The 25,213-nt window shown below is 44.7% G+C and overlaps 1 protein-coding gene across 1 annotated transcript in view; it reads left to right on the plus strand.

Annotated features, from left to right (window-relative positions):
- LOC309547173 (phospholipid-transporting ATPase IC-like) overlaps positions 1 to 25,213 on the plus strand; it is a gene marked incomplete at both ends in the record, with an annotated part of 345,791 nt that overhangs the window by 244,127 nt on the left and 76,451 nt on the right. The window contains 2 exons of the mRNA XM_082246961.1: positions 4,782 to 4,917; positions 5,103 to 5,379. Coding sequence (XP_082103087.1) covers positions 4,782 to 4,917; positions 5,103 to 5,379 — 413 coding nt within the window. The remainder of the gene's footprint in view (positions 1 to 4,781; positions 4,918 to 5,102; positions 5,380 to 25,213) is intronic.

Genomic DNA, 25,213 nt, shown 5'->3' on the forward strand with positions numbered 1-25,213 from the left:
TTTTGTACGTGCGAGATACATACACTTTTTTGGATCATATTTCCTATTCCGCTATTCAATAAAAACCTTTCTAGGGCAAGATCTTAAATTACAGAAATATGAGGAGACCGTCAAATAAGGGCCGTGGCCTGGGTCGTGGTGCTGCTGGTAGAGCTCCTGTTGCAAGGAGAGGACGTGGTCGATCTGTGCCAGCTACACGCACAAGTGAAACACCTTCCTCAAGTGTGAGTAGGCGACAGAACCTGCATCAGTATTTGGTAGGGCATCAAACGCCCCTAGAAGTGATGAGGCCAGAACAAGTTGAGGCGATAGTAGATTGGTTTGCTGCTGACAGTGCCTCCAGTTCCTTCACATTGTCTCCCACCCAGTCTACTGCAGAAAGGTCAGAGTTGGCACCTGCAGCCAATGTCCAACCGTCTTTCACCTCACCCCCTTGCAAATCAGGCCAGCAGTCTGAGCCCCAAGCCATACAGCAGTCTCTTATTCTTTTTGAGGACTCTGTCAGCAGGGTTTCCCAGGGCCATCCACCTAGCCCTGCCCCAGAAGTGGAAGAGATTGAGTGCAGCGATGCCCAACCACTTATTTCTCAAGATGAGTACATGCAAGGATCATCGCAGCACGTCTCCGATGATGACGAAACGCAGGTGCCAACTGCTGCGGCGTTCAGCATTGTGGAGACCGACAAGGAGGGCAGGGGTGAAGACTGGGTGGAAGATGATGTGGAGGACGATGAGGTCCTCGACCCCACATGGAATGAACGTCATGCAGGTGACCTGAGTAGTTTGGAGGAAGAGGCGGTGGTCGCACAGAGCCACCAGCACAGCAGAAGAGGGAGCAGGGTGCAGAAGCGGAGCGGCCGTGCCCTAGACACTACGCCCGCTACTGCCCAACGCAGCAAGGGAACGAGCGCACCAAAGTCAGCTCAAAGGAGTTCTCTAGCGTGGAAGTTCTTTAGAAAATGTGCTGATGACAGGACACGAGTGGTTTGCACCCTGTGCAATCAGAGCTTGAAGCGAGGCATAAACCTTCTCAACCTGAGCACAACCTGCATGATCAGGCATCTAAGTGCAAAGCACGAGCTGCAGTGGAGTACACACCTTCAAAACCAAGAAACGTCTCTGGCTCATCCTGCTTCCTCTTCTGCTGCAGTCTCGGCCGCTCCAGCCACATCTGTAGTGATACCGGCACCTGCCACCCCGCAAACAGACGATCTGTCAGCAACACCACCACCTGGGTCACCAACAACCATCTCCACAATGTCCCGTGGAAGCGTTCAGCTTTCCATCTCCCAAACACTTGAGAGGAAGAGGAAGTACCCCCCTACCCACCCGCGATCCCTGGCCCTGAATGCCAGCATTTCAAAATTATTGGCCTTTGAAATGCTGTCATTCCGTCTGGTGGAGACGCACAGTTTTAAAAACCTTATGTCGGTGGCTGTCCCACAGTACGTCGTGCCCAGCCGCCACTACTTTTCCAGGCAAGCCATCCCTTCCCTGCACAACCAAGTGGGGGAAAATATCAGGTGTGCACTGCGCAACGCCATCTGTGCCAAGGTCCACCTAACTACGGATACGTGGACCAGTAAGCACGGTCAGGGGCGTTATATCTCCCTAACGGCACACTGGGTAAATGCAGTGGCGGATGGGCCTGAGGCGGATAGCAATTTGGCGCATGTCCTTCCACCACCGAGGATTGCAGGGCGCTTCAGTTTGCCTCCTGTTCCTAACTCCTCCTACTCCGCTTCCTCATCCTCTACCGCCTCCTCATCCGGACAGCGTAACACCTTCACCACCAACTTCAGCACGGCCAGGGGTAAACGACAGCAGGCAGTTTTACAACTTGCCTGTTTGGGGGACAAACCACACACCGCGCAGGAGTTGTGGAGGAGCATGGAACAGCAGACAAATGAGTGGTTGCTGCCAGCGAGCCTCAAGCCCGGCCTGGTGGTGTGCGATAACGGGCGAAATCTCATAGCAGCTCTGGGCCTAGCCGGTTTGACGCACATCCCTTGCCTGGCGCATGTGCTGAATTTGGTGGTGCAGAGGTTCCTTAAAAACTACCCCGATATGTCAGAGCTGCTGCAGAAAGTGCGGGCCGTTTGTGCGCACTTTCGGCGTTCTCACCCTGCTGCTGCTCGCCTGGCAGCGCTGCAGCGTAACTTCGGCCTTCCCGCTCACCGCCTCATATGTGACGTGCCCACAAGGTGGAACTCCACCTTGCACATGCTGGAAAGACTGTGCGAGCAGCAGCAGGCCATAGTGGAGTTTCAGCTGCAGCACGCACGCGTGAGTCGCTCTGCGGAACAGCACCACTTCACCACCAATAACTGGGCCTCCATGCGAGACCTGTGTGCCTTGTTGCGCTGTTTTGAGTACTCCACCAACATGGCCAGTGGCAATGACGCCGTTCTCAGCTTAACTATCCCACTTCTATGCCTCCTTGAAAAAACAATTCGGGCGATGATGGAAGAGGATGTGGCACAGGATGAGGAGGAGGAGGAGGATGAAGAGGTAACATTTCCAAGGCTTTCAGGGCAGTCATTCGCAAGGGGCTCCGAGGGTGGGTTCCTGCACACGCAAACGCCAGGGACGCAATTGTCCAGCAGGGGCACAGTTCTGGAGGATGAGGAGGATGAGGAGGAGGAGGAGCTGGAGGAGGAGATGGAACCATGTTCACAGCAGGGTGGCACCCAGGCCAGCTCATGGCCATCACTGGTGCGTGGCTGGGGGGATACAGAGGACACGGACGATACACCTCCCACAGAGGACAGCCTTTCGTTGCCTCTGGGCAGCCTGGCACACATGAGCGATTACATGCTGCAGTGTCTCCACAACGACCGCCGAGTTGCACACATTCTAACTTGTGCTGATTACTGGGTGGCCACGCTGCTGGATCCCCGTTACAAGGACAACGTACCGTCCTTAATTCACTCACTGGAGCGCGATCGCAAGATGCGCGAGTACAAGCGCACGCTGGTAGATGCCATGCTGCTGGCATTCCCATCTGACAGCGGGGCCACAGTGGAAGCACAAGGCAGAGGAGGAGGAGGAGGAGGTCGCCAACGCAACCAGGGCACCGCCAGCACCTCAGAAGGCAGGGTTAGCATGGCCGAAATGTGGAAAAGCTTTGTCAGCATGCCACAACAAACAGCAGCACCAGCAGCTCAGATGGAACGTCTTAGCAGGAGGCAGCATTTTACCAACATGGTGGAGCAGTATGTGTGCACACGCCTACATGTAGTGAATGACGGGTCTGCCCCCTTCAACTTCTGGGTCTCCAAATTGGGCACATGGCCTGAGCTTGCCCTTTACGCCTTGGAGGTGCTGGCGTGCCCTGCAGCCAGTGTATTATCTGAACGGGTATTTAGCACGGCTGGGGGCGTTATAACAGACAAGCGCAGCCGCCTGTCCAGAGACAATGTGGACAAGCTCACGTTCATTAAAATGAACCAGGCATGGATCCCACGGGACTTTTCCGTACCTTATGCAGAATAGCAATGGATACCGACCTTACCCACCCATTGTTCCATTTTTGCTCTTTCTCACTCTTTTGGGGTGTACCCTCATTTAAAATTTTTGAAAAGAAGCAGTGTTGGCTACCTCGTCCTCCTCCTCAGGGCCAGATTAATGTAGGGGCTATTGGAGCTGCAGCTCCAGGCCCCTACCTTTTATATAGGCCCCGGGTTGGCCATATTCACTGTTACCGCTCTTCTGTCACTTGTAAACACAGAAGTCTGGCTTCTATGCTCGCTTCCCCAGGCAGCACCCTCAGAACCTCCCCACACAGCGTGAAGGCCGGACAAGGAGGGACAGTTGGCGATGCATGGATGTGTTTATGGGCTTCAGAGACAGCATCCCATGTTGAATTAGGCATGCATGGCTGCACCCTTCCTCCTCTGGGTGCATGGCAAGGCACGGCCCTTAAGGCCCTTCAAAATCCTCAGCACCAAGCCCATGATGCTGTTAATCCGGCCCTGGTCCTCCTCCACCGCCGCTTCCACCTACACCGCCCATAGGTGTGCGCAGCCTATTGCATTAAGGTGTGCACCCCAAAGTTGAAATACACATGCATGTGTTTGCCAGCAGGGAGAGTAATGTATCGGGGCCATGTACCTGTAGGCAAGGAGAAATAGAGCAGAGCAGGTCCCAGGGAGATCTTTCCCATCTCCTCACTGGCAATGCTATGTGCCCTAGGTGATTAGGGTGTGCCCAGGCACACCCAGCACACCCTGTGCGCACGCCTATGTCACCGCCACATCCACCACCACCTCAACCTCCCTCCTACTCCATATGGGCCTCGTCCTTCAGAGATGAAGAAGAACATTGTTTTATTTTTCTGTTTTTTTTTGTTGTTTTAAGTTATTTCCCTATCCACATTTGTTTGCAGAGCACTTGCCATGCTCTTAATTACGTTTTGCTGCCATTTGCAGCACTCTAGCCCTTTCCTTTGGTGTTTTAGAGCCATTTTAGTGCCTTAAAGTTCGGGTCCCCATTGACTTCAATGGGGTTCGGTGTCCGGGAAAAGTTCGGTAAAAGTCCGGGACACGGACCCGGACTTTTTTTTAAAGTTCGGCCGAACCCGTCGAACACGGACATCTAGGTGTCCGCTCAACCCTATTCATGATAGACTGAAGGCGAGATAGCCTACGTAAGTGTAGACCAACAATAATGGAAATGCAATAGTTGAAGTGAGGGATAACCAGGTAGTGAATTAGTAGCTTTTGGTGTTGTTTGAGTTGAACTTTAATTATTGAACCGTATTTTGTGTGTTTATCTAACCAGTGATATCCTAGATGACTGCTGGGAGAACAACAACTTTTCAGGGAGTGGGCAAAATCTTTTGGACGTTAATGTATTCAAGAAACACAAAGAACATCTTGGGCAGAGGGTAGCTCTTGTGGTCAGTGGAGGTTTCCTGGTAAGTTCTGTTTTGTGATTAATGTTTTCTTGCCTGAGACAATCTGATATTTATTAAATATAATGGATTCTATTATAAAACTATTCCACAGACACTAACTTTATATATTTATATATTTCTTGAAAGTAAAAAGTAATTACTATGTTTTGTCTTATGCTTTGAATAAACAGTGTTTTTTGTCACAGGGACGGATTTTAACTCCCAGTAAAAGTAAAAAGTGCAAGTGGCAACTTTTACAAAAACTAGTAGAACACTGCCATCGGAAGAAAGTGACTCCCAGTGAACAAGAAGAGATGATGAGAGAATATTCATTTGTAGACCTAGCTTCTCAGTGTCAAGCTGTCATCTGCTGCAGGGTGACACCAAAGCAAAAAGCTATGATTGTACAGCTTGTGAGAAAACACAAGAAAGCCATAACCCTTGCTATTGGAGATGGGGCAAATGATGTAAATATGATTAAAAGTAAGTTTAGGTTTAATGTTTTTGTTGTCCTTTTTCCCTTTGGGTATTGATAAAAGATTGGACTGGCAGATTTGTGATAGAGGTGATTGAGTTAAACATTGTGACAAGCAGCTGTGTAGGTAGGTGGTATACATACAGTGCATATAGAAGAAAAGTGCTAAGGCTATTTTATTTATTTCAGTAGAATTGTCACAGGACTAGGTGTAGCCATTGGAAAATGTTTCTTTTGCCTCCTCTTTCAGTAAAAAAAGAAACTAAGCACACTGGCTTAAAAATCGCTGCTACTATAGGAGGTTTGTGGTCTGCCTGTACAGTCAGCTCTATGTTATCCTATGTGTCCATGCACATTAGGACAATTACAGGCATATTTTAAGCTCAACGTTTACATAGTTACATAGTCGGTAAGGCACCAGTCCATCCAGTTAAACCTGTGGTGTTTGAGTGTACTTTTTTTTATGTCAATAGTAAATCGTATATCCCTGTATGTTGTGAACATCTAATAGTTTTTTTAACCACTTGCCAACCAGCTGCTGTAGTTTTGCTGCACAAAGTTGGCTCTATTGCGTGAAACGACATACCTGTATGTCATTTCCTGCAATAGCCAGGGGGAGCCAATCAAAGAGTCTGGCAAATGCAATGTCCGCCAGCCACCCGTGATCGTTCTCTTTAGAGACAGAACAGAGGACTGTCTATGTAAACAAGGCAGACCGCCGTTCTCTTACAGATAAACACAGGGATACTTTGTTCCTGCTATTCAGGAATACAGGTCTCTGTGTTCATCTAGTGAGTCCATCCCCCACACAGATAGAAAGCATCCCCTAGGGACACACTTAACCCTTTGATCACCCCTGGTGTTAACCCTTTTCCTGCCAGTGTGCAAAAATTCACCATCCGAAAGTAAGTGGGTCAGCTCTCACTGACATTAGATGAGATCTGTATGTGATTAAATGGAAATAGAAATAGAGGTAAAACTATGCAGACTAATAGGAACAGAACAAAAAATGCTAATGAAATAATATTATGGTGTTTAAAGTCCATGTAGCCCATAGATAGCTGAGAACCACAGGATTACAAGGCCAATGTGAAAAATGGCAGGTGGTGACTGGACAGAACACAAGACGGCAGCATCTTGTTGATGTATGGGATTCCTTTGAGAACAACAATAGAGAAAACAGGGCGCCATGTCAGTGCAAGTAAAAACAACAACACTTTATTCCAATATCCACTTTATTCCAATATCCACTAACTTGCAGACTTCATGTAGAGGTGCTGTGGTATTGTGTGTGGTAATCCAAGATGGTAGACAGGGTGGGCTGGAGGGCTGCTGAAGAAGTCTGGACCCGCTAAAGATGACAACTGGGGCTTATCGCAGTAGCAAACTCCAAGGTTCCCACCTCCGTCTGACCGAAGATAAAATGGGCCAATAGGGAGACCACTGCTCACACAAGTCTGGACCGCTTGAGAAAGCAGGAGAACGGCAGCGTCACAGGCTCTCACGCACCATTACCGACTGAAATGAGACAGGGCACACAAGCTGGGGAGGGGGCAGGCCACAACTAGTTTCCAAAGTCCAGCCTCCATCTTTAGGCCCTTCCCTGCCAGTGTCATTAGTACAGTATCAGTGCATACTTTTAGAACTGATTACTGTAGTACTGTCATTGGTCCCCTCAAAAGTGTCAAAGGTGTCAGTTAAGTGTCTTATCTCTCCGCTGCAATGTCACAGTCCCGCTAAAAATCGCCGATTGCCGCCATTATTAGTAAAAAAATAAATAAATAAATAAAAATGGCATAAATCTATCCCCTAGTTTGTAGACACGAGACCTTTTGCACAAACCAATTAATATACACTTATTGGGATTTTTGTTACCAAAAATATGTGGCAGAATACAAATTGGCCTAAAATTATGAAAAAATTTAATTTTTTTTATTGGCTGTGTTTTAGTAAAACATATATATATACAGTCAGGTCCATAAATATTGGGACATCGCCACAATTCTAATCTTTTTGGCTTTATACACCACCACAATGGATTTGAAATGAAACAAACAAGATGTGCTTTAACCACTTAAAGACCGGAGGATTTTGCTGCTCAATGACCAGGCCACTTTTTTCAACTCAGAACTGCAAGACTTTAACTGACAATTGCGCAGTCATGCAATGCTGTGCCCAAACCAAATTTAGGTCCTTTTTTTTCCACAAACTGAGCTTTCTTTTGGTGGTATTTGATCACCTCTGCGCATTTTATTTTTTGCGATATTAATAAAAAAAGAGCGAAAAATTTACATTTTCTACTTTGACTGGTAAAAAATATCCAATATGTTAAATTTTTGTCATATATTTAGGTCAAAATGTATTTAGTTACATGTTTTTGACAAAAAAATTCTCAATGAGCATATTTTTATCCACTTTAAGAGCGGAAGATTTTACCCCCTTCCTGACCAGGCCATATTTTGCGATTCGGCACTGCGTTATTTTAACGGACAATTGCTCGGTCGGGCGACACTGTACCAAAATGAAATTTACATATTTTTTCCCCCACGAATAGAGCTTTCTTTTGGTGGTATTTGATCACCTGTGCTATTTTTAATTTTTGAAAAAAAGTGTGACAATTTAGAAAAAAAAAACAATATTTTTTACATTCTGATATTAAACATTCCCAAAATCAAATTTTTTTAACATTTTAGGCCAATTTGTTTTCTGCTACATATTTTTGGTAAAAAAATCGCAATAAGCATATTTTGTTTGGTTTGCACAAAAGTTATTGCGTTTACTAACTACGGGAAAGATTTGTCATTTTTATTGTCTTTTTTTTACTAGTAATGGTGGCGATCTGTGATTTTTTTGCGGGACTGTGACATTGTGGCGGACAGATTGGACCAGTGACATTACTACAGTAATCAGTGCTAAAAATATGCACTGTTACTGTAATAATGACACTGGCAGGGAAGGGGTTAACACTGTTGGTGATCAAGGGGTTAAATGTATTCCTCATACTTAATGACGTGTGTGGGGGGAGGGGGTTCTGTCACACAGACAGAGATCGCAGGTTCAGCTATGCTGAATCCTGTGATCTCTCCCTGTCTGTGACAGAGAAGATCCGCCTGCTTTGTTTACACAAGCGGGTGGATTTTCTCACAATTTCCCCCTACGAACGAGGAAGAGAGACAGTGATTGCCACCTCTCCTCCTCCAGCCCGACTCACGCCACTGAGACAGCTAGGAGTTCAGCGACATAGGTCTACGTCGCTGGACCCAGGGCTGCCACAGTAGCAGCACAGTGAGCGGTTGGCAAGTGGTTAACTGCAGACTTTCAGCTTTAATTTGAGGGTATTTACATACAAATCAGGTGAACGGTGTAGGAATTACAACAGTTTGTTTATGTGCCTCACACTTTTTAAGGGACCAAAAGTAATGGGACAGATTAACAATCATAAATCAAACTTTCACTTTTTAATACTTGGTTGCAAATCCTTTGCAGTCAATTACAGCCTGAAGTCTGGAACGCATAGACATCACCAGATAATGGGTTTCCTCCCTGGGGATGCTCTGCCAGGCCTCTACTGCAACTATCTTCAGTTCCTTCTTCTTGGGGCAATTTCCCTTCAGTTTTGTCTTCAGCAAGTGAAATGCATGCTCAATCGGATTCAGGTCAGGTGATTGACTTGGCCATTGCATAACATTCCACTTCTTTCACTTAACCACTTTCCCACCGGAGGATTTTGCAGCTTAAAGACCAGACCCCTTTTTTCAACTTGGCACTTCGTGACTTTAACTGATAATTGCTCGGTCATGCAATGCTGTACCTAAACGAAATTTACGTCCTTTTTTTCTCACAAACAGAGCTTTCTTTTGGTGGTATTTGATCGCCTCTGCGCTTTTTATTTTTTGCGATATTAATAAAAAAAGAGCGAAAATTTTGCAAAAAAATGACATTTTCAACTTTGTCTTTTAAAAAATATCCAATATACTCAATTTATGTCATTTTTTTTTGCCAAAATATATTTAGCTACATGTCTTTGACAAAAAAAAAATCAATGAGCGTATTTTTATTGGTTTGCGCAAAAGTTATAGCGTCTACAAACTATGGTGTAAATAGTGAAATTTACGCAGCTTTAATTTCTGACTGCCAATCTCATTTCATGAAGTGCTAAAATGGCGGGGCAGTACAAAACCCCCCCAAACTACCACTTTTTGGAAAGTAGACATCCTAAGGAATGTCCTGACAGGCATGTTGAGCTCATTGAATATTTCATTTTTTTGTCACAGGTGTTTGAAAAATGACTAAAAAAAATTTTTTTTTTTTTTTTACACAAAGTTGTCATTGAAATGATATATTGCTCACACATGCCATGGGTATATGTGTAATTACACCCCAAAATATATTCTGCTGCTTCTCCTGAGTACAGGGATACCACATATGTGGGACTTTTTGGGAGCCTAGCTGTGTAGGGGTCCCCAAAAACAAATCACCACCATCAGAATTTCAAAGGGCGTACATTTTTCATTGCATTTTCTCACTACCTCTAACGGTTTAGGAGGCCCTGAAATGTCAAGATACCACAAAACCCCCCCAAATGACCCCATTTTGGAAAGTAGACACCCCAAGCTGTTTGCTGAGAGGCATGGTGAGTCCATGGAATATTTTATATTTTGCCACAAGTTTTGTGAAAATTACAATTTTTTTTTTTAATTTTTTTTTTTTACACAACGTTGTCACTAAAAGATAAATTTCTCACACATGACATGTGTATATGTGGAATGACACCCCAAAATACATTCTGCTGCTTCTCCTGAGTATGGGGATACCCCATGTGTGAGACTTTTTGGGAGCCTAGCTGTGTACAGGACCGCAAAAGCCAATCAACACTCTCAGGTTTTCTAATGGCGTAAATTGTTCATGTCATCTCTGCACTACCTGTCACAGTTTCGCAGGCCCTAAAATTCCAAGATAGCACAAAACCCCCCCAAATGACCCCATTTTGGAAAGTAGACACCCCAAGCTATTTGCTGAGAGGCATGGTGAGTCCATGGAATATTTTATATTTTGCCACAAGTTCCGGGAAATATATATATATATATATATTTTTTTTTTTTTTACACAAAGTTGTCAGTAAATGATATATTGCTCACACATGCCATGGGTATATGTGAACTGACACCCCAAAATACATTCTGCTGCTTCTCCTGAGTACAGGGATACCCCATGTGTGAGACTTTCTTGCAGTCTAGCCGAGTACAGGACCCCGAAAACCAACCTCCACTTTCAGGCTTTCCAAGGGCGTAAATTGTTGATTTCACTCCTGACTACCTATCACAGTTTCGGAGGCCCTAAAATTCCAAGATAGCACAAAACCCCCCCAAATGACCCCATTTTGGAAAGTAGACACCCAAGCTATTTGCTGAGAGGCATGGTGAGTCCATGGAATATTTTATATTTTGCCACAAGTTCCGGGAAATATATATATATATATATATATATTTTTTTTTTTTTTACACAAAGTTGTCAGTAAATGATATATTGCTCACACATGCCATGGGTATATGTGAACTGACACCCCAAAATACATTCTGCTGCTTCTCCTGAGTACAGGGATACCCCATGTGTGAGACTTTTTTGCAGTCTAGCCGAGTACAGGACCCCGAAAACCAACCTCCACTTTCAGGCTTTCCAAGGGCGTAAATTGTTGATTTCACTCCTGACTACCTATCACAGTTTCGGAGGCCCTAAAATTCCAAGATAGCACAAAACCCCCCCAAATGACCCCATTTTGGAAAGTAGACACCCCAAGCTATTTGCTGAGAGGCATGGTGAGTCCATGGAATATTTTATATTTTGCAACAAGTTCCGGGAAATATATTATTATTATTTTTTTTTTGTTTTTTTTACACAAAGTTGTCAGTAAATGATATATTGCTCACACATGCCATGGGTATATGTGAAATGACACCCCAAAATACATTCTGCTGCTTCTCCTGAGTACAGGGATACCCCATGTGTGAGACTTTTTTGCCGTCTAGCCGAGTACAGGACCCCGAAAACCAACCTCCACTTTCAGGCTTTCCAAGGGCGTAAATTGTTGATTTCACTCCTGACTACCTATCACAGTTTCGGAGGCCCTAAAATTCCAAGATAGCACAAAACCCCCCCAAATGACCCCATTTTGGAAAGTAGACACCCCAAGCTATTTGCTGAGAGGCATGGTGAGTCCATGGAATATTTTATATTTTGCCACAAGTTCCGGGAAATATATTATTATTTTTTTTTTTTTGTTTTTTTTACACAAAGTTGTCAGTAAATGATATATTGCTCACACATGCCATGGGTATATGTGAAATGACACCCCAAAATACATTCTGCTGCTTCTCCTGAGTACAGGGATACCCCATGTGTGAGACTTTTTTGCCGTCTAGCCGAGTACAGGACCCCGAAAACCAACCTCCACTTTCAGGCTTTCCAAGGGCGTAAATTGTTGATTTCACTCCTGACTACCTATCACAGTTTTGGAGGCCATGAAATGCCAAGACAGCACAACCCCCCCCCCAAATGACCCCTTTTCGGAAAGTAGACAACCTGAGCTATTTGCAGAGAGGCATGTTGAGTATTTTGCAGATCTCACTTTTTGTCACAAAGCTTTGGAAATTGAAAAAAGAGGAAAAAAAATGCATTTTCCTGTTTTTTCTTCATTTTCCAAAAAAAATTAGAGCTGCAAAATACTCACCATGCCTCTCAGCAAATAGATTGGAGTGTCTACTTTGCAAAATGGGGTAATTTGGGGGGGTTTTGTGCCATCTTGGCTTTTTATGGACTTCAAAAGTGTGATAGGTAGTAAGGAGTGAGATCAACAATTTACGCCCTTGGAAAGCCAAAAGGTGCGCATTGGTTTTCCGGGTCCTGTACGCGGCTAGACTGGCAAAAAGTCTCACACATGGGGTATCATTGTACTCAGGAGAAGCAGCAGAATGTATTTTGGGGTGTCATTTCACATAAACCCATGGCATGTGTGAGCAATATATCATTTACTGACAACTTTGTGTAAAAAAAAATAAAAAAATAAAAAAAAAATTTTTTCCCGAAACTTGTGGCAAAATATAAACTATTCCATGGACTCACCATGCTTCTCAGCCAGTAGCTTGGAGTGTCTACTTTGCAAAATGGGGTCATTTGGGGGGGTTTTGTGCTATCTTGAAATTTCAGGGCCTCTGAAACTCTGACAGGTAGTCAGGGGTAAAATCAGCAATTTACGCCATTAGAAAACCTGAAGATGTGGACTGGTTGTCGGGGTCGCGTACACAGCTAGGCTCCCAAAAAGTCTCACACATGGGGTATCCCTGTACTCAGGAGAAGCAAAAGAATGTATTTGTGGGTGTCATTTCACATATTCCCATGGCATGCATGAGCAATATATCATTTAGTGACAACTTTCTGTAAAAAAACAACAACAAAAAAAATAATAATAATTTTCCCGAAACTTGTGGCAAAATATAAAATACTCCATGGACTCACCATGCCTCTCAGAAAAAAGCTTTGGGTGTCTACTTTTCAAAAAGGGGTCATTTGGGGGGTGTTTGAACTGTCCCGGCATTTTATGCTCAATCTTAGCCACACATCACCCACTCTTCTAACCACTTGAAAATCAAGCCTTTTCTGTGCCTTTTTGTTTACATGAAAAAATATTTTTTTTTTACTAGAAAATTACTTTGAACCCCCAAACATTATATATTTTTTTAAAGCAGAGGCCCTATAGAATAAAATGGTGGATGTTGCAAATTTTTTTGTCACACGGTATTTGCGCACAGATTTTCCAAACGCAATTTTTGTGAAAAAAATACATTTTTTTTTAATTTATTGCACAAATACACTATATAATTCCAATTTTTTTGGTAAAATTTAAAAGATGATCTTATGCCGAGTTCATAGACACCTAACATGACATGCTTTAAAAATTGCGCATGCCTGCGCAGCGGCAAAAACATACGTACATTTTTAAAAACCTTTAAAAGTCTCTACAGGTTACCACGTTAGACTTACAGAGGAGGTCTACTGCAAGAATTACTGCACTCGATCTGGCGATCGCGGCGATACCTCACATGCATGCTGCAATTGCGGTTTACATATGACACTAGACCACCGCTTGCGTGCGCCATTGCGCGCAAGCACCGGGGGAAAGGGGGGGGGCTCAATTTTTTTTTTTTTTTTTCTTTTTTCTTTTGCTTTTTTATGTTATTTTGACACCTTTCCTTTCATTTTTTTTTTTTAAATCATTTTTATTGTTATCACAGTGAATTTAAATATCCCCCATGATAGCAATCTGTGGTGACAGGTACTCTTTTTTAAAAAAATTGGGGTCTTTTAGACTCTAGATCTCTCCTCTGACCTTAACGCATCTGACCACACCAAAATTGGTGTGATAAAATACTTTCCCAATTTCCCAATGGCCCTGCTTATTTCTGGCGAAACAGAAGTCATGAAATGCTCGTAGCCTCCGGCATCTTAGGCCATAGAGATGATTGGAGCCATTCTCATCTCCAATTAGCTCTATGGTTAGACAATTGAACCACCGGCTGCACTCTCGGGTTAACCGGTGGGACAGGAGAGCCCGAGAAAAACCACGGAAGGCTGCGGAAGGCGGCGGTGGGGGGGGGGGAGGCCCCTCCCACTGCATGTAAAAGCAGTCTAGCGGCCAATTACCTGCTAGGATTGCTTTTACATGTAAGCCGACCGCTGGCTGTAAAAAACGATACCAAGATGATGCCTAAATCTGCAGGCATCATCCTGGTATAACCACTCAAAGTCCAGCAACGTACCAGTACATTGCTGGTCCTTGTTTGGCATATAGGTTTTTTTTTTTTTTCATGCAGCCTGTGGGCTGAACGGAAAAAAAGAGAACCTATCAGAAATCAGCACAGGAATAATGCGTAGTATTACTCATCATTAACCGCCCAAACAACCACCCACTGAATTTAATGATGGGTATACACGACACTATCCACGTATACCAAAATAGGATTTTAACTGCAGTGCTGAAATCAGAAAATCACCACAGCTGCTATCAGCAAAGGTATCCATATATGCTGAGCGCAAACACTGTTTGTGTCAGAATATATAAAATCAATGCGTGGTAGCCGACGAGTACCTGCTAGAGAAACAGGTCACAAAAGAATGAAAAAACAAAGGACATTAAAAAAAAGTACAGTAGGAAGAGTAGGACATATAAAATGACTGACACAACAAAAGTTTTTGGATTCTCATCATTAACCGCCCAAACAACCACCCACTGAATTTAATGATGGGTATACACGGCGCTATCCACGTATACCAAAATAGGATTTTAACTGCAGTGCTGAAATCAGAAAATCACCACAGCTGCTATCAGCAAAGGTATCCATATATGCTGAGCGCAAACACTGTTTGTGTCAGAATATATAAAATCAATGCGTGGTAGCCGACGAGTACCTGCTAGAGAAACAGGTCACAAAAGAATGAAAAAACAAAGGACATTAAAAAAAAGTACAGTAGGAAGAGTAGGACATATAAAATGACTGACACAACAAAAGTTTTTGGATTCTCATCATTAACCGCCCAAACAACCACCCACTGAATTTAATGATGGGTATACACGGCGCTATCCACGTATACCAAAATAGGATTTTAACTGCAGTGCTGAAATCAGAAAATCACCACAGCTGCTATCAGCAAAGGTATCCATATATGCTGAGCGCAAACGCTGTTTGTGTCAGAATATATAAAATCAATGCGTGGTAGCCGACGAGGGACCTGCAAGAGAAACAGGTCACAAAAGAATGAAAAAACAAACTAAGGACATTGAAAAAAGTACAGTAGGAAGGAGAAGGACATATAAAATTACTGACACAACAGTTTTTGGATCCTTTTATTTTTCTAACTGTTTCTTGATTTGGGACTGCGATCTTCTGCGATCTTCTCTTCCAGCTTGGGTCTCTCAAAATGTCGATGGACATCCAACATCTTTCGAGACCCTGTGTTTATGTGCCCTACACTGTGTCGTGCTGTACCCTACGCTAATACTCCACTAGTGTATGGTAGCGCTCGAAACATTCCCCGATGCAGAGACCAGGTTGGTCAGGACATTTGGGACAATAATAACGGGTGTCACGCCTAAATCCGCGCCTGCTACAGACACGACATCTTTTTTGGGGGTATCTTTGGGTAGGGGTACTCGGGAGGACATAAGGAAAATGCCTCTCATGCAGCCGGCTCACTGCATCTGGAAGGGGAAGTTGGGCAGGCATGCCTCCTGGGTACAGGTAGGCAAGGATGATCTCTTCCTGGAATTCCCGGAAAGATCCAGTTCGTCCTGACGCCCTGTATAGGACAAAGGCGTTCAGCATAGCCAATTGGTAAAGGTAAACAGACACTTTTTTGTACCAGCGTCTGGCTTTACGGGCAACTAAATACGGCGCCAAAAGCTGGTCGTTAAGGTCCACCCCTCCCATGTTAAGGTTATATTCGTGGACACAGAGGGGTTTCTCCACAACGCCAGTTGCCGTAGTGATTTGGATCGTCGTGTCTGCGTGAAGGGAGGACAGAACATAAACATCCCGTGTATCCTTCCACTTCACCGCAAGCAATTTGTCCGTTTTCAAGCAGGCTCTCGCCCCCCGACTAAGACGGGAATTTACAAGCCGTTGGGGGAAGCCCCGGCGATTAGGTCGCACGGTGCCACATGCGCCAATTTGTAAATCGAGAAGGTGACTAAATAGTGGCACGCTTGTATAAAAGTTGTCCACGTACAAATGGTACCCCTTTCCGGATAAGGGTGACACCAAGTCCCAAACGATCTTACCGCTGCTCCCTATGTAGTCTGGGCAGTTGGGGGGCTCCACACAGCTATCTTTTCCCTCATAGACCCGGAAACTAACTGTATAGCCTGTGGCCCTGTCACACAATTTATACAGTTTGACCCCGTACTTGGCACGCTTGCTGGGGAGGTACTGTTTCATAGCAAGGCGGCCAGTAAATTTAATCAGGGACTCGTCAACGCAGACAACTTGTTCGGGGGTAAACAAGGCTGCAAACCGCTGATTGAAGTGGTCTATGAGGGGCCGAATTTTGTGGAGCCGATCGTATTCAGGGTCTCCCCGAGGACGACAGATTTCATTGTCGCTGAAATGCATGAATCGCAGAATTTGCTCGTATCTCCCCCTGGACATGGAGGCAGAGTACATGCGCATATGGTGAACTGGGCTAGTGGACCAATATAGCCGCAATTCACTCTGTTTAGTTATGCCCATGTGGAGGGAAAGGCCCAGAAAGATCTTAAATTCGGAAACCGTTATAGGTTTCCAGCCGAATTGTCTGGCAAGGTGTGAATTTGGGTTGGCGGCGATGAACTGTTGTGCATATAAATTTGATTGATCCACAATCGATCTGTAAAGATCTTCCGTGAAGAACAGCTCATAAAAGTTTAGGGGCGTAAAACCAGCTGTCTCCACGTGGATTCCAGGTTGGGCGGTGAATGGGGGAAGTACTGGCGCTGTAGTATCGGTGGGTTGCCAATTAGGATATGCCAGCGCATCAGGGAGGGCACTATGGGCTCTACGGGCCTGTCTACGAATACGCGGTGGCTGCGGGCCACTACTTGTGCTAGCCACCGCACCAGCTTCAACTGCACTTAGGGGACTCGCCACGTCACCAGGTCTTACTGCAGTGCTGGTTGTACTAGGTCCAGGTTGTACTAGGCCGCTGGCGCTTGCCAGGTCGCCAGAAAAATGAGCGGCACTAGTACCCACACTCTGCTCCATACGAGCACCCTGCGATTCCTGCATCTCAACAACTTCAGAATGGGGTCGGGTACGCCTGGGTCTAACAGGGACCCATCTGTCGTCGGAGCTATCTGTCAGGGAGCCGCTGCCGTCATCAGGTTCATATACTGACACTAATTCGGTCATTGTAGCTTCCCCTTCGCTATCAGATGACTCGGTCAGCATATAACTGAGAAGCTCTTCATCCCTGTACGAACGTTTGGTCATTTTGGTAACTAAATTTACTCGTACAGTGATGCGACTCACAGGTAATAAAAGCACCTGGTTGTCGAAGATTATTTCAAGCGCTACAAAAAAAAACTGCTAATGCTAGCAGGGATCAGGCCTGACTCTGCTAACACAGCGGTTTTGTGTCTTGTGTTTTTTTGCAAGTGACAGTAATCTATTGATTACTACACTTGCCTGGGTGAAAGGGTTAAACGCAGGTGCTGGCCGGAATCAGTACTGATCGTGCAAACACCGCGTTTTGGGAACCCTAAACTATGGGGGCGCTAGTATAGTTCTGATCAGATCAGATATTGATCTGTTCAAACACTATACTAGAAAGGGAAGTGTAGGTGCGTGCGTGTGTGGCAATCAAGGGGTTACTTCTAAACTATGCGCTGGGGATCTGGGGGGGGTGGCGGGGACCCTAAACCTCCTTTGGGAAAGAAACTAGCTAGCTAGCGCAACCTCAAGTCACAATGACACCAATACAAAATACAGTAAAAACAGTATATTATGTGTGTATTAGTGCTAATGTGACAGAGGGTGTAGGGGTTAACGGGATGTGATCAGGGGGGGATCAGGGGTTTAAATCTTTATTGGAAGGGGCTGGCGGGTATCCTAAGGATAAAAGGAACGGTGGCAAGCGCTAAACCTGGTCACAAGTCACACTTATACAGGTATATAGAAAATGCTATATACTGTATACAGTGTGTGTTATGGCAGGGGGTGTAGGGGTGATCAGGGGGGGATCAGGGGATTAAATCTTTATTGGGCGGGTGGCGGGGACCCTAAACCTCCTTGGGACACAAACTTAGTCGCCTGCGCTAATTCTGATCACAATCACACTAATACAAAAATACAAAAACACTGTATATTACGTTTGTATTAGTGCTGATGTGACAGAGGGTGTAGGGGTTAACTAGCGGTGATCAGGAGGGGATCAGGGGGGATCAGGGGCTTAAATCTTTATTAGGGGGGGGTGGTGGGTAATTCAAGTGGAAAAAGGGGGGTCGCAAGCGCTAGACCTGACCACAAATCACACTTATACGGGTATATAGCAAAATGCTATATACTGTATACGGTGTGTGTTATGGCAGGGGGTGTAGGGGTGATCAGGGGGGGGTCAGGGGCTTAAATCTTTATTGGGCGGGTGGCGGGGACCCTAAACCTTCTTGGGACAGAAACTTAGTCGCCTGCGCTTATTCTGATCACAATGACACTAATACAAAAATACAATAACACCGTATATTGCGTTTGTATTAGTGCTGATGTGACAGAGGGTGTAGGGGTTAACTAGCGGTGATCAGGGGGGGGGTCAGGGGAGATCAGGGGCTCAAATCTTTATTAGGGGGGGGTGGGGGGTAATTCAAGTGGAAAAGGGGGGGTCGCAAGTGTTACACCTGTTCACAAATCACACTTATACAGGTATATAGGTATATGCTATATGCTGTATATAGTGTGTGTTGTGTCAGGTGCTGTAGGGGTTAATCGGGGGGGCGATCGGGGGTGAAATGTGCCTATCTAACTGTGTGTGGGTGTGCTTGGTGCAGTACTCACAGTAAGATGTGCTCTCCTCTCACGCTGGATCCAAAAAGACCGTTGTGGGGGGAGGGCACATCTCCTCTAAGCCTGTGTTTACATTTCACAGGCTTAGAGGGAGATCTGATTGGGCAGGACCGATCAACAGGTCCAGACCAAAAATGATTGGCCTGGACCTGATGACTGATCGGTTCTGAACCCAATCGAGCCATCGGTGTCGGCGGGCACGCGCGGGAGCGCGCACAGGACCGGCAGGAAGTAGCGACGTAGACCTACGTCACTCTGCCTGGCCGGGGCCGACTGCCGCAGTAAATATACTGTGCGCAGTCGGCAAGTGGTTAAAAAACTCTTTGGTTGCTTTCGCAGTATGTTTCAGGTCATTGTCCATCTGCACTGTGAAGCGCCGTCCAATGAGTTCTGAAGGATTTGGCTGAATATGAGCAGATAATATTGCCCGAAACACTTCAGAATTCATTCTGCTGCTTTTGTCAGCAGTCACATCATCTATAAATACAAGAGAACCAGTTCCATTGGCAGCCATACATGCCCACGCCATGACACTACCACCACCATGCTTCACTGATGAGGGTGTATGCTTTGGATCATGAGCAGTTCCTTTCCTTCTCTATACTCTTCTCTTCCTATCACTCTGGTACAAGTTGATCTTGGACTCATCTGTCCATAGGATGTTGTTCCAGAACTGTGAAGGTGTTTTTAGATGTTGTTTGGTAAACTCTAATTTCGCCTTCCTGTTTTTGAGGCTCACCAATGGTTTACATCTTGTGGTGAACCATCTGTATTCACTCTGGTGAAGTCTTCTCTTGATTGTTGACTTTGACACACATACACCTACCTCCTGGAGAGTGTTCTTGATCTGGCCAAGTGTTGTGAAGGGTGTTTTCTTCACCAGGGAAATAATTTTTTGGTCATCCACCACAGTTTTTTTTTTTCCGTGGTCTTCCGGGTCTTTTGGTGTTGCTGAGCTCACTGGTGCGTTCTCTCTTTTTAAGGATGTTCCAAACAGTTGATTTGGCCACACCTAATGTTTTTGCTATCTCTCTGATGGGTTTGTTTTGTTTTTTTCAGCCTAATGATGGCTTGCTTCACTGATAGTGACAGCTCTTTGGATCTCATATTGAGAGTTGACAGCAACAGATTCCAAATGCAAATAGCACACTTGAAATGAACCCTGGACCTTTTATCTGCTCCTTGTAAATGGGATAATGAGGGAATAACACACAACTGGCTATGGAACAGCTGAGCAGCCAATTGTCCCATTACTTTTGGTACCTTATAAAGTGGGAGGCACATATACAAAATGTTGTAATTCCTACACCTTTCACCTGATTTGGATATAAATACCCTCAAATTAAAAATGTAATTGTATAGGTGAAGGCGCCTGGTTCTATTTTATGGCCATATATAAATACCTGCTGCCACATTTAATGGTGTGTACCAAAAAAAATCTTGGATATATGGAGAGATGAAGTAGACGCTGGTATGAGTGGGCGTTTTTTTATTTTGAAAAAGGTGTAGTAGCGCCAAGCACAAATAATAAATTCCTATATAATCAATGTGGAGTGTCCACAAGAAGTCACAACAGTCCAAAGGGATGAAGGAATAGTAGAGACCAGTTCCCAGCTTCCAATCGTGTAGATGAAAACGGAGCCAACACCCAAAAGTGTGATAATACCAACTGCTTACCAGATGTTATATGGTTATGAGCGATGAAATAGACTCAGGTCGGGCTATCAATGGACAGTACCAACAGTGTAGTCTCATCAATTCTCATCAATTCCAAAATGTCAAAGACATCCGCAAATCATGGATAAGTGCGATATATAGGCTCAAATAGATATCACCAGAACAAGCATGGGGTCTCGGCAACTCCAGTTCACCTCAATACAAGAAGGCAGGACATAGTGTAGACTGTACAAACATTGATTTATTGAAGATACAAAGTTATACTCACACAGTGGTGGATATAAGTAGGCATATCAAGTTTAAAAACCGCGGTAGAATGGCGTGCTGCTCGTACTCCAGGTCGCCTGATGCGTGTCGTCAAAGTAATGACATCATCAGAGGCGGACCGGACTTGTACGGCAGCACGCATAAGAAGTACTGAAAACGGAAGTGACATATGCGGAAATCAACCGCCAGTGCGTTCCACCTGATCGACAACCGGAACCGGAAGTGACACACGCGGAACAATCCGTCAGTGCGTTCCATCGGGTCCTGTACCAAAACCGGATATGCTGTAGAGGGGCGGTAATCAGTCATAGGAGCCAAAAAATGATACTACTTAACCGCTCATAGACCGGCAAAACAAATATGGTATGCCAGTACTCTCGAAATCCGATATTGACAGAAAAAAGAAAAAAGAAAAGAAAAATCTGTCACTACAAAAAGAGCGGAGATCAGGTGGAAAACACATAATAGACATAGCAATAGTACAGCATTTCTGGGCATAAAAATAACCGTCTTAGGGTCACATCAATAGCCCATATATGAATAAAATAGCAAAAATAGGGGTGCTAAATAGGCAATAAATAAATATACTAATATAGTATAAAATTGACCCTCACAGAGATAAATAAATGACACATATAAATTACAAAGGATCTCAAGAAAATAGGACAGAGGGTATTGATGTAACCATAGACGGACATACGGTATATACATCCCCCACCCATGTCATACAAATATTAAAAATTCCATAAATTACATATAAAAAAAACCTACAAAACTCACAATGTGATCACATAAAAATGTGACACATAAATATAAAAATAGAAGAAATATAAAAGGTACAGCACTATAACATCCTCAAAAGTGGTGTTCAGATATTTAGCTATTATTAATGTAGCAATTCACATCCCACTCGACGTTCAACCCCCATGGAGTGTAAGTCCTCATATTAAAAATCCACCGAGTCTCCAGTCGGGAAATTTCTCGATGAACATGGCTCCCTCTCCAGTGGGGGGTGAACCTGTCAATCCCCCAAATCTTAGTACCCACAGGATTTTTGTCATGGCAGTTGGCATAATGCCTTGAAACGCTGTGGTTGGGGAAACCTTTTCTAATATTTTTTATGTGCTCCCTCACCCTCACCGTCCTCAATGTCCTCTTAGTGCGGCCAATGTACTGTAGGCCACAGGGACATTGTAGGAGATAAACCACGTTGGTGGAGGAACAGCCAATGAAAGGTTTAATGGGGTGAATCTTAGAAGTAGCCGTAGATATGACCTCCCCAAATTTTCTACCAATGAGGGAATTTACCTTACAGACTGAACACCTTCTGCAAGGATAATAGCAGGTTAGAGCATGAAAAAAGGGTAGATGCTCCGGTTTGTCCAGAACGTTTGGAGCAATCTGAAGACGTAAAGGTTCAACACCCCTAAACACTACTGGTGGAACTTCAGGTAGTGAAGGACCCAACACTTTGTCATTTTGGAGAATATTCCAATGTTTTTTGAATATACGTTTAACGTCTCCAAACTGTTTCAAATAGGTGGTGATGAAGGAAAAACCAAAACGACTAGAATCAGCTTGTTGTCTGGGCTGCTTGTGTAGTAAGGTGGACCTGTCAATGTTCTCAACATCATGCAGCACAACATCCAAATTACTCTCGTCATATCCCTTATCCAGGAACTTATCCCTTAACATCAACGCCTGACTATGGTAATTCTCTTTGTTGGTACAATTACGACGAAGTCGTAAAAATTGACTTCGGGGTACTGATCGTAGCCAGGAAGGGTGGTGGCAGCTCCCCTGTTCAATATACCCATTACGATCAGTCGGCTTAAAGAAGGTGCTAGTCACGACTGCACCATCCTTAATTTCAATCGTTAGGTCGAGGAAATTGATCTTACTGTCACTGAACTCATGTTGAAGTACAATCCCAAGTTCATTAGAATTGAGGTCACTGATAAAACAGTCCAAAGATGCCCTGTCGCCATCCCATAGGAGGAGGACGTCATCTATGTAACGCCTCCAGAGAACCAGTTCAGGTCTCGGTCAGCCATAGACGACGTCCTCCTCCCACTTGGCCATAAATAAATTAGCCATGCTCGGTGCATACTTGGCACCCATGGCGACTCCCCTCTTTTGCAAGAAAAGAGTTTTTGGGTAATAAACTTTAAGGTGTATCTATAAAATAAACACACTTATATTTGTGTTCGTGGTGTATATTAAACTCAAATCAATATCCTTAAGATGCAGATAAGTGTAAAAATATGAAATCAACTATAGGTATGTGCGTCTTCCCCACCGGTGCCAGCCAGCCACCCACACAGGCGCACACACCCACAGGCCTGTACCAGCCAGCCACAGGCCCTGGGCCTGTACCAGCCAGCCACCCACCACACAGGGTGCCAGCCAGCCACCCACCAAAGGGTGCCAGCCAGCCACACAGGGTGCCAGCCAAACCACAGGGTGTCAGCCAGCCAGCCCGCCACCCACCCATCACAGGGTGCCAGCCAGCCACCCACCAAAGGGTGCCAGTCAGCCACACAGGGTGCCAGCCAGCCAGTCAGCCACACAGGATGCCAGCCAGCCAGCCACCCACCCACCAAAGGGTGCCAGCCAGCCATCAAAGGGTGCCAGCCAGCCACACACCCACCACAGGGTGCCAGACAGCCAGCCACCCACCAAAGGGTGCCAGCCAGCCAGTTGTTTTTTTTTAAGCCTATATTCAATTTCATTAGTGTCTTTCAAATTTCAATGGACATGGATTCAGATAGAAAAATTAAAAGTGTGGTCTGGGACTATTTCTCATCTCCATCTCCAGGAAAAGCAGCAGTAGTGTGCAACATGTGCAAAAGCAATGTAAGCATGGGATCAATAACTGCAAAAAACAAAAATATACGGGCCCATCTAAGAGTCCATCATGTTGAATTGCATCATGCAGCACAGAAAAAAAAACAAAATGAATCACAAGTTGAAACATCACTATCCCAGGCAACAATAACAGATATGTTTCAGAAAAAAATCAGGTGGCTAAAATCGGATGGAAAATCCCAACTGCTGGACAGAGTAATCACAGAGATGATAGTCAGTGATAACCAGCCATTTACAATGGTGTCTGACTCTGGATTTAAGCAGTTTTTGTCCATACTTGATCCAAGGTACACACTAAAGAGTGACAAGTTTTATCGAACTGAAATGTTGGGAAAGATTCACCAAAAGGTCATTGATAAAGTAAAGGCTATGCTGCAACCAGAGAATGCTGGCAACTCACGCTCATTCACGACTGACTGCTGGTCAGGACAAACAGAGTCACTAATGAGTCTTACATGCCACTTCATTGACAGCGGATGGACAAGAAGGCATTTGGTGTTGAATACAAAAGTGATGCAAGGATCCCAAACTGGGGAGTACATTAAAGAAATGTTTCTAGGCATGCTAGAAGAAGAAGACAGAGTGATGCTTGTGCTTCGAGACAGACCTCACATGGCACACATCCTCCAACTTGTGGTAAATGATGGTCTGTCAAACAGAAAGCTTTGCTTGATATAATTAGCATGCTGAAGAAGTGCGCAGGCCATTTCCACCATTCAATCCTTGCCTAGCAGCGACTGTGGTGCATTCAGGAAGACCTTGGCCTACCAAAAAACAACTTGATTCAGGCTGTTCCGACACGATGGAACTCAAAACTTCACATGCTGCAAAGAATGCTGGAGCAGAAGGAGCTCTTACCATACATTCAGATGAATATGGACTTGGAGGACATTCTTGTCCTACTGCTGATCAGTGGGACATTGTAGCCAATGTCATTGAGACCCTCCTCCCCATAGAGCAAGTTACACTAGAGGTGAGTCATTATGACTCATCTGTGTCATCTGTCATCCCATGTGTGAGAGTGCTGAAGATGCTTCTTCAATAGAGTGAAGGACCCAACACACGTGGCATTTAAACATGTAGGCAGGCCATGAGGGACAGCCTCGCCAAACATTTTGAGAAGCATGAAGAGAATAAAACTGTTGTGCTTGCATGTCTTTTGGATCCTTGATACAAGAGCCATCCTTTCTCTTCTGATGATGTATTGGCCAAGGCAAAACAATGGCTGACAGAAGATATTTAACAGAAGGTGCAGTAGGTTCCTCCTGCCGAAAAGAAAAGTCAAGAAGATAAGGATGCCATGTTCAGTGTTTTATTGGGGCCTCATGCGGAGGATTTTTCTGAATCTGCAATAATGAGCCTGGATTATGAAATTCATTTCTTTTTGAAGGAACCAGTAATTGACAGAAAATGTGATCCTTTTCAGTGGTGGAAAGACAATGAGGCA

Source organism: Pelophylax lessonae (assembly GCF_965119305.1).
Source record: "Pelophylax lessonae genome assembly, chromosome: 1".
NCBI lineage: Eukaryota > Metazoa > Chordata > Amphibia > Anura > Ranidae > Pelophylax > Pelophylax lessonae.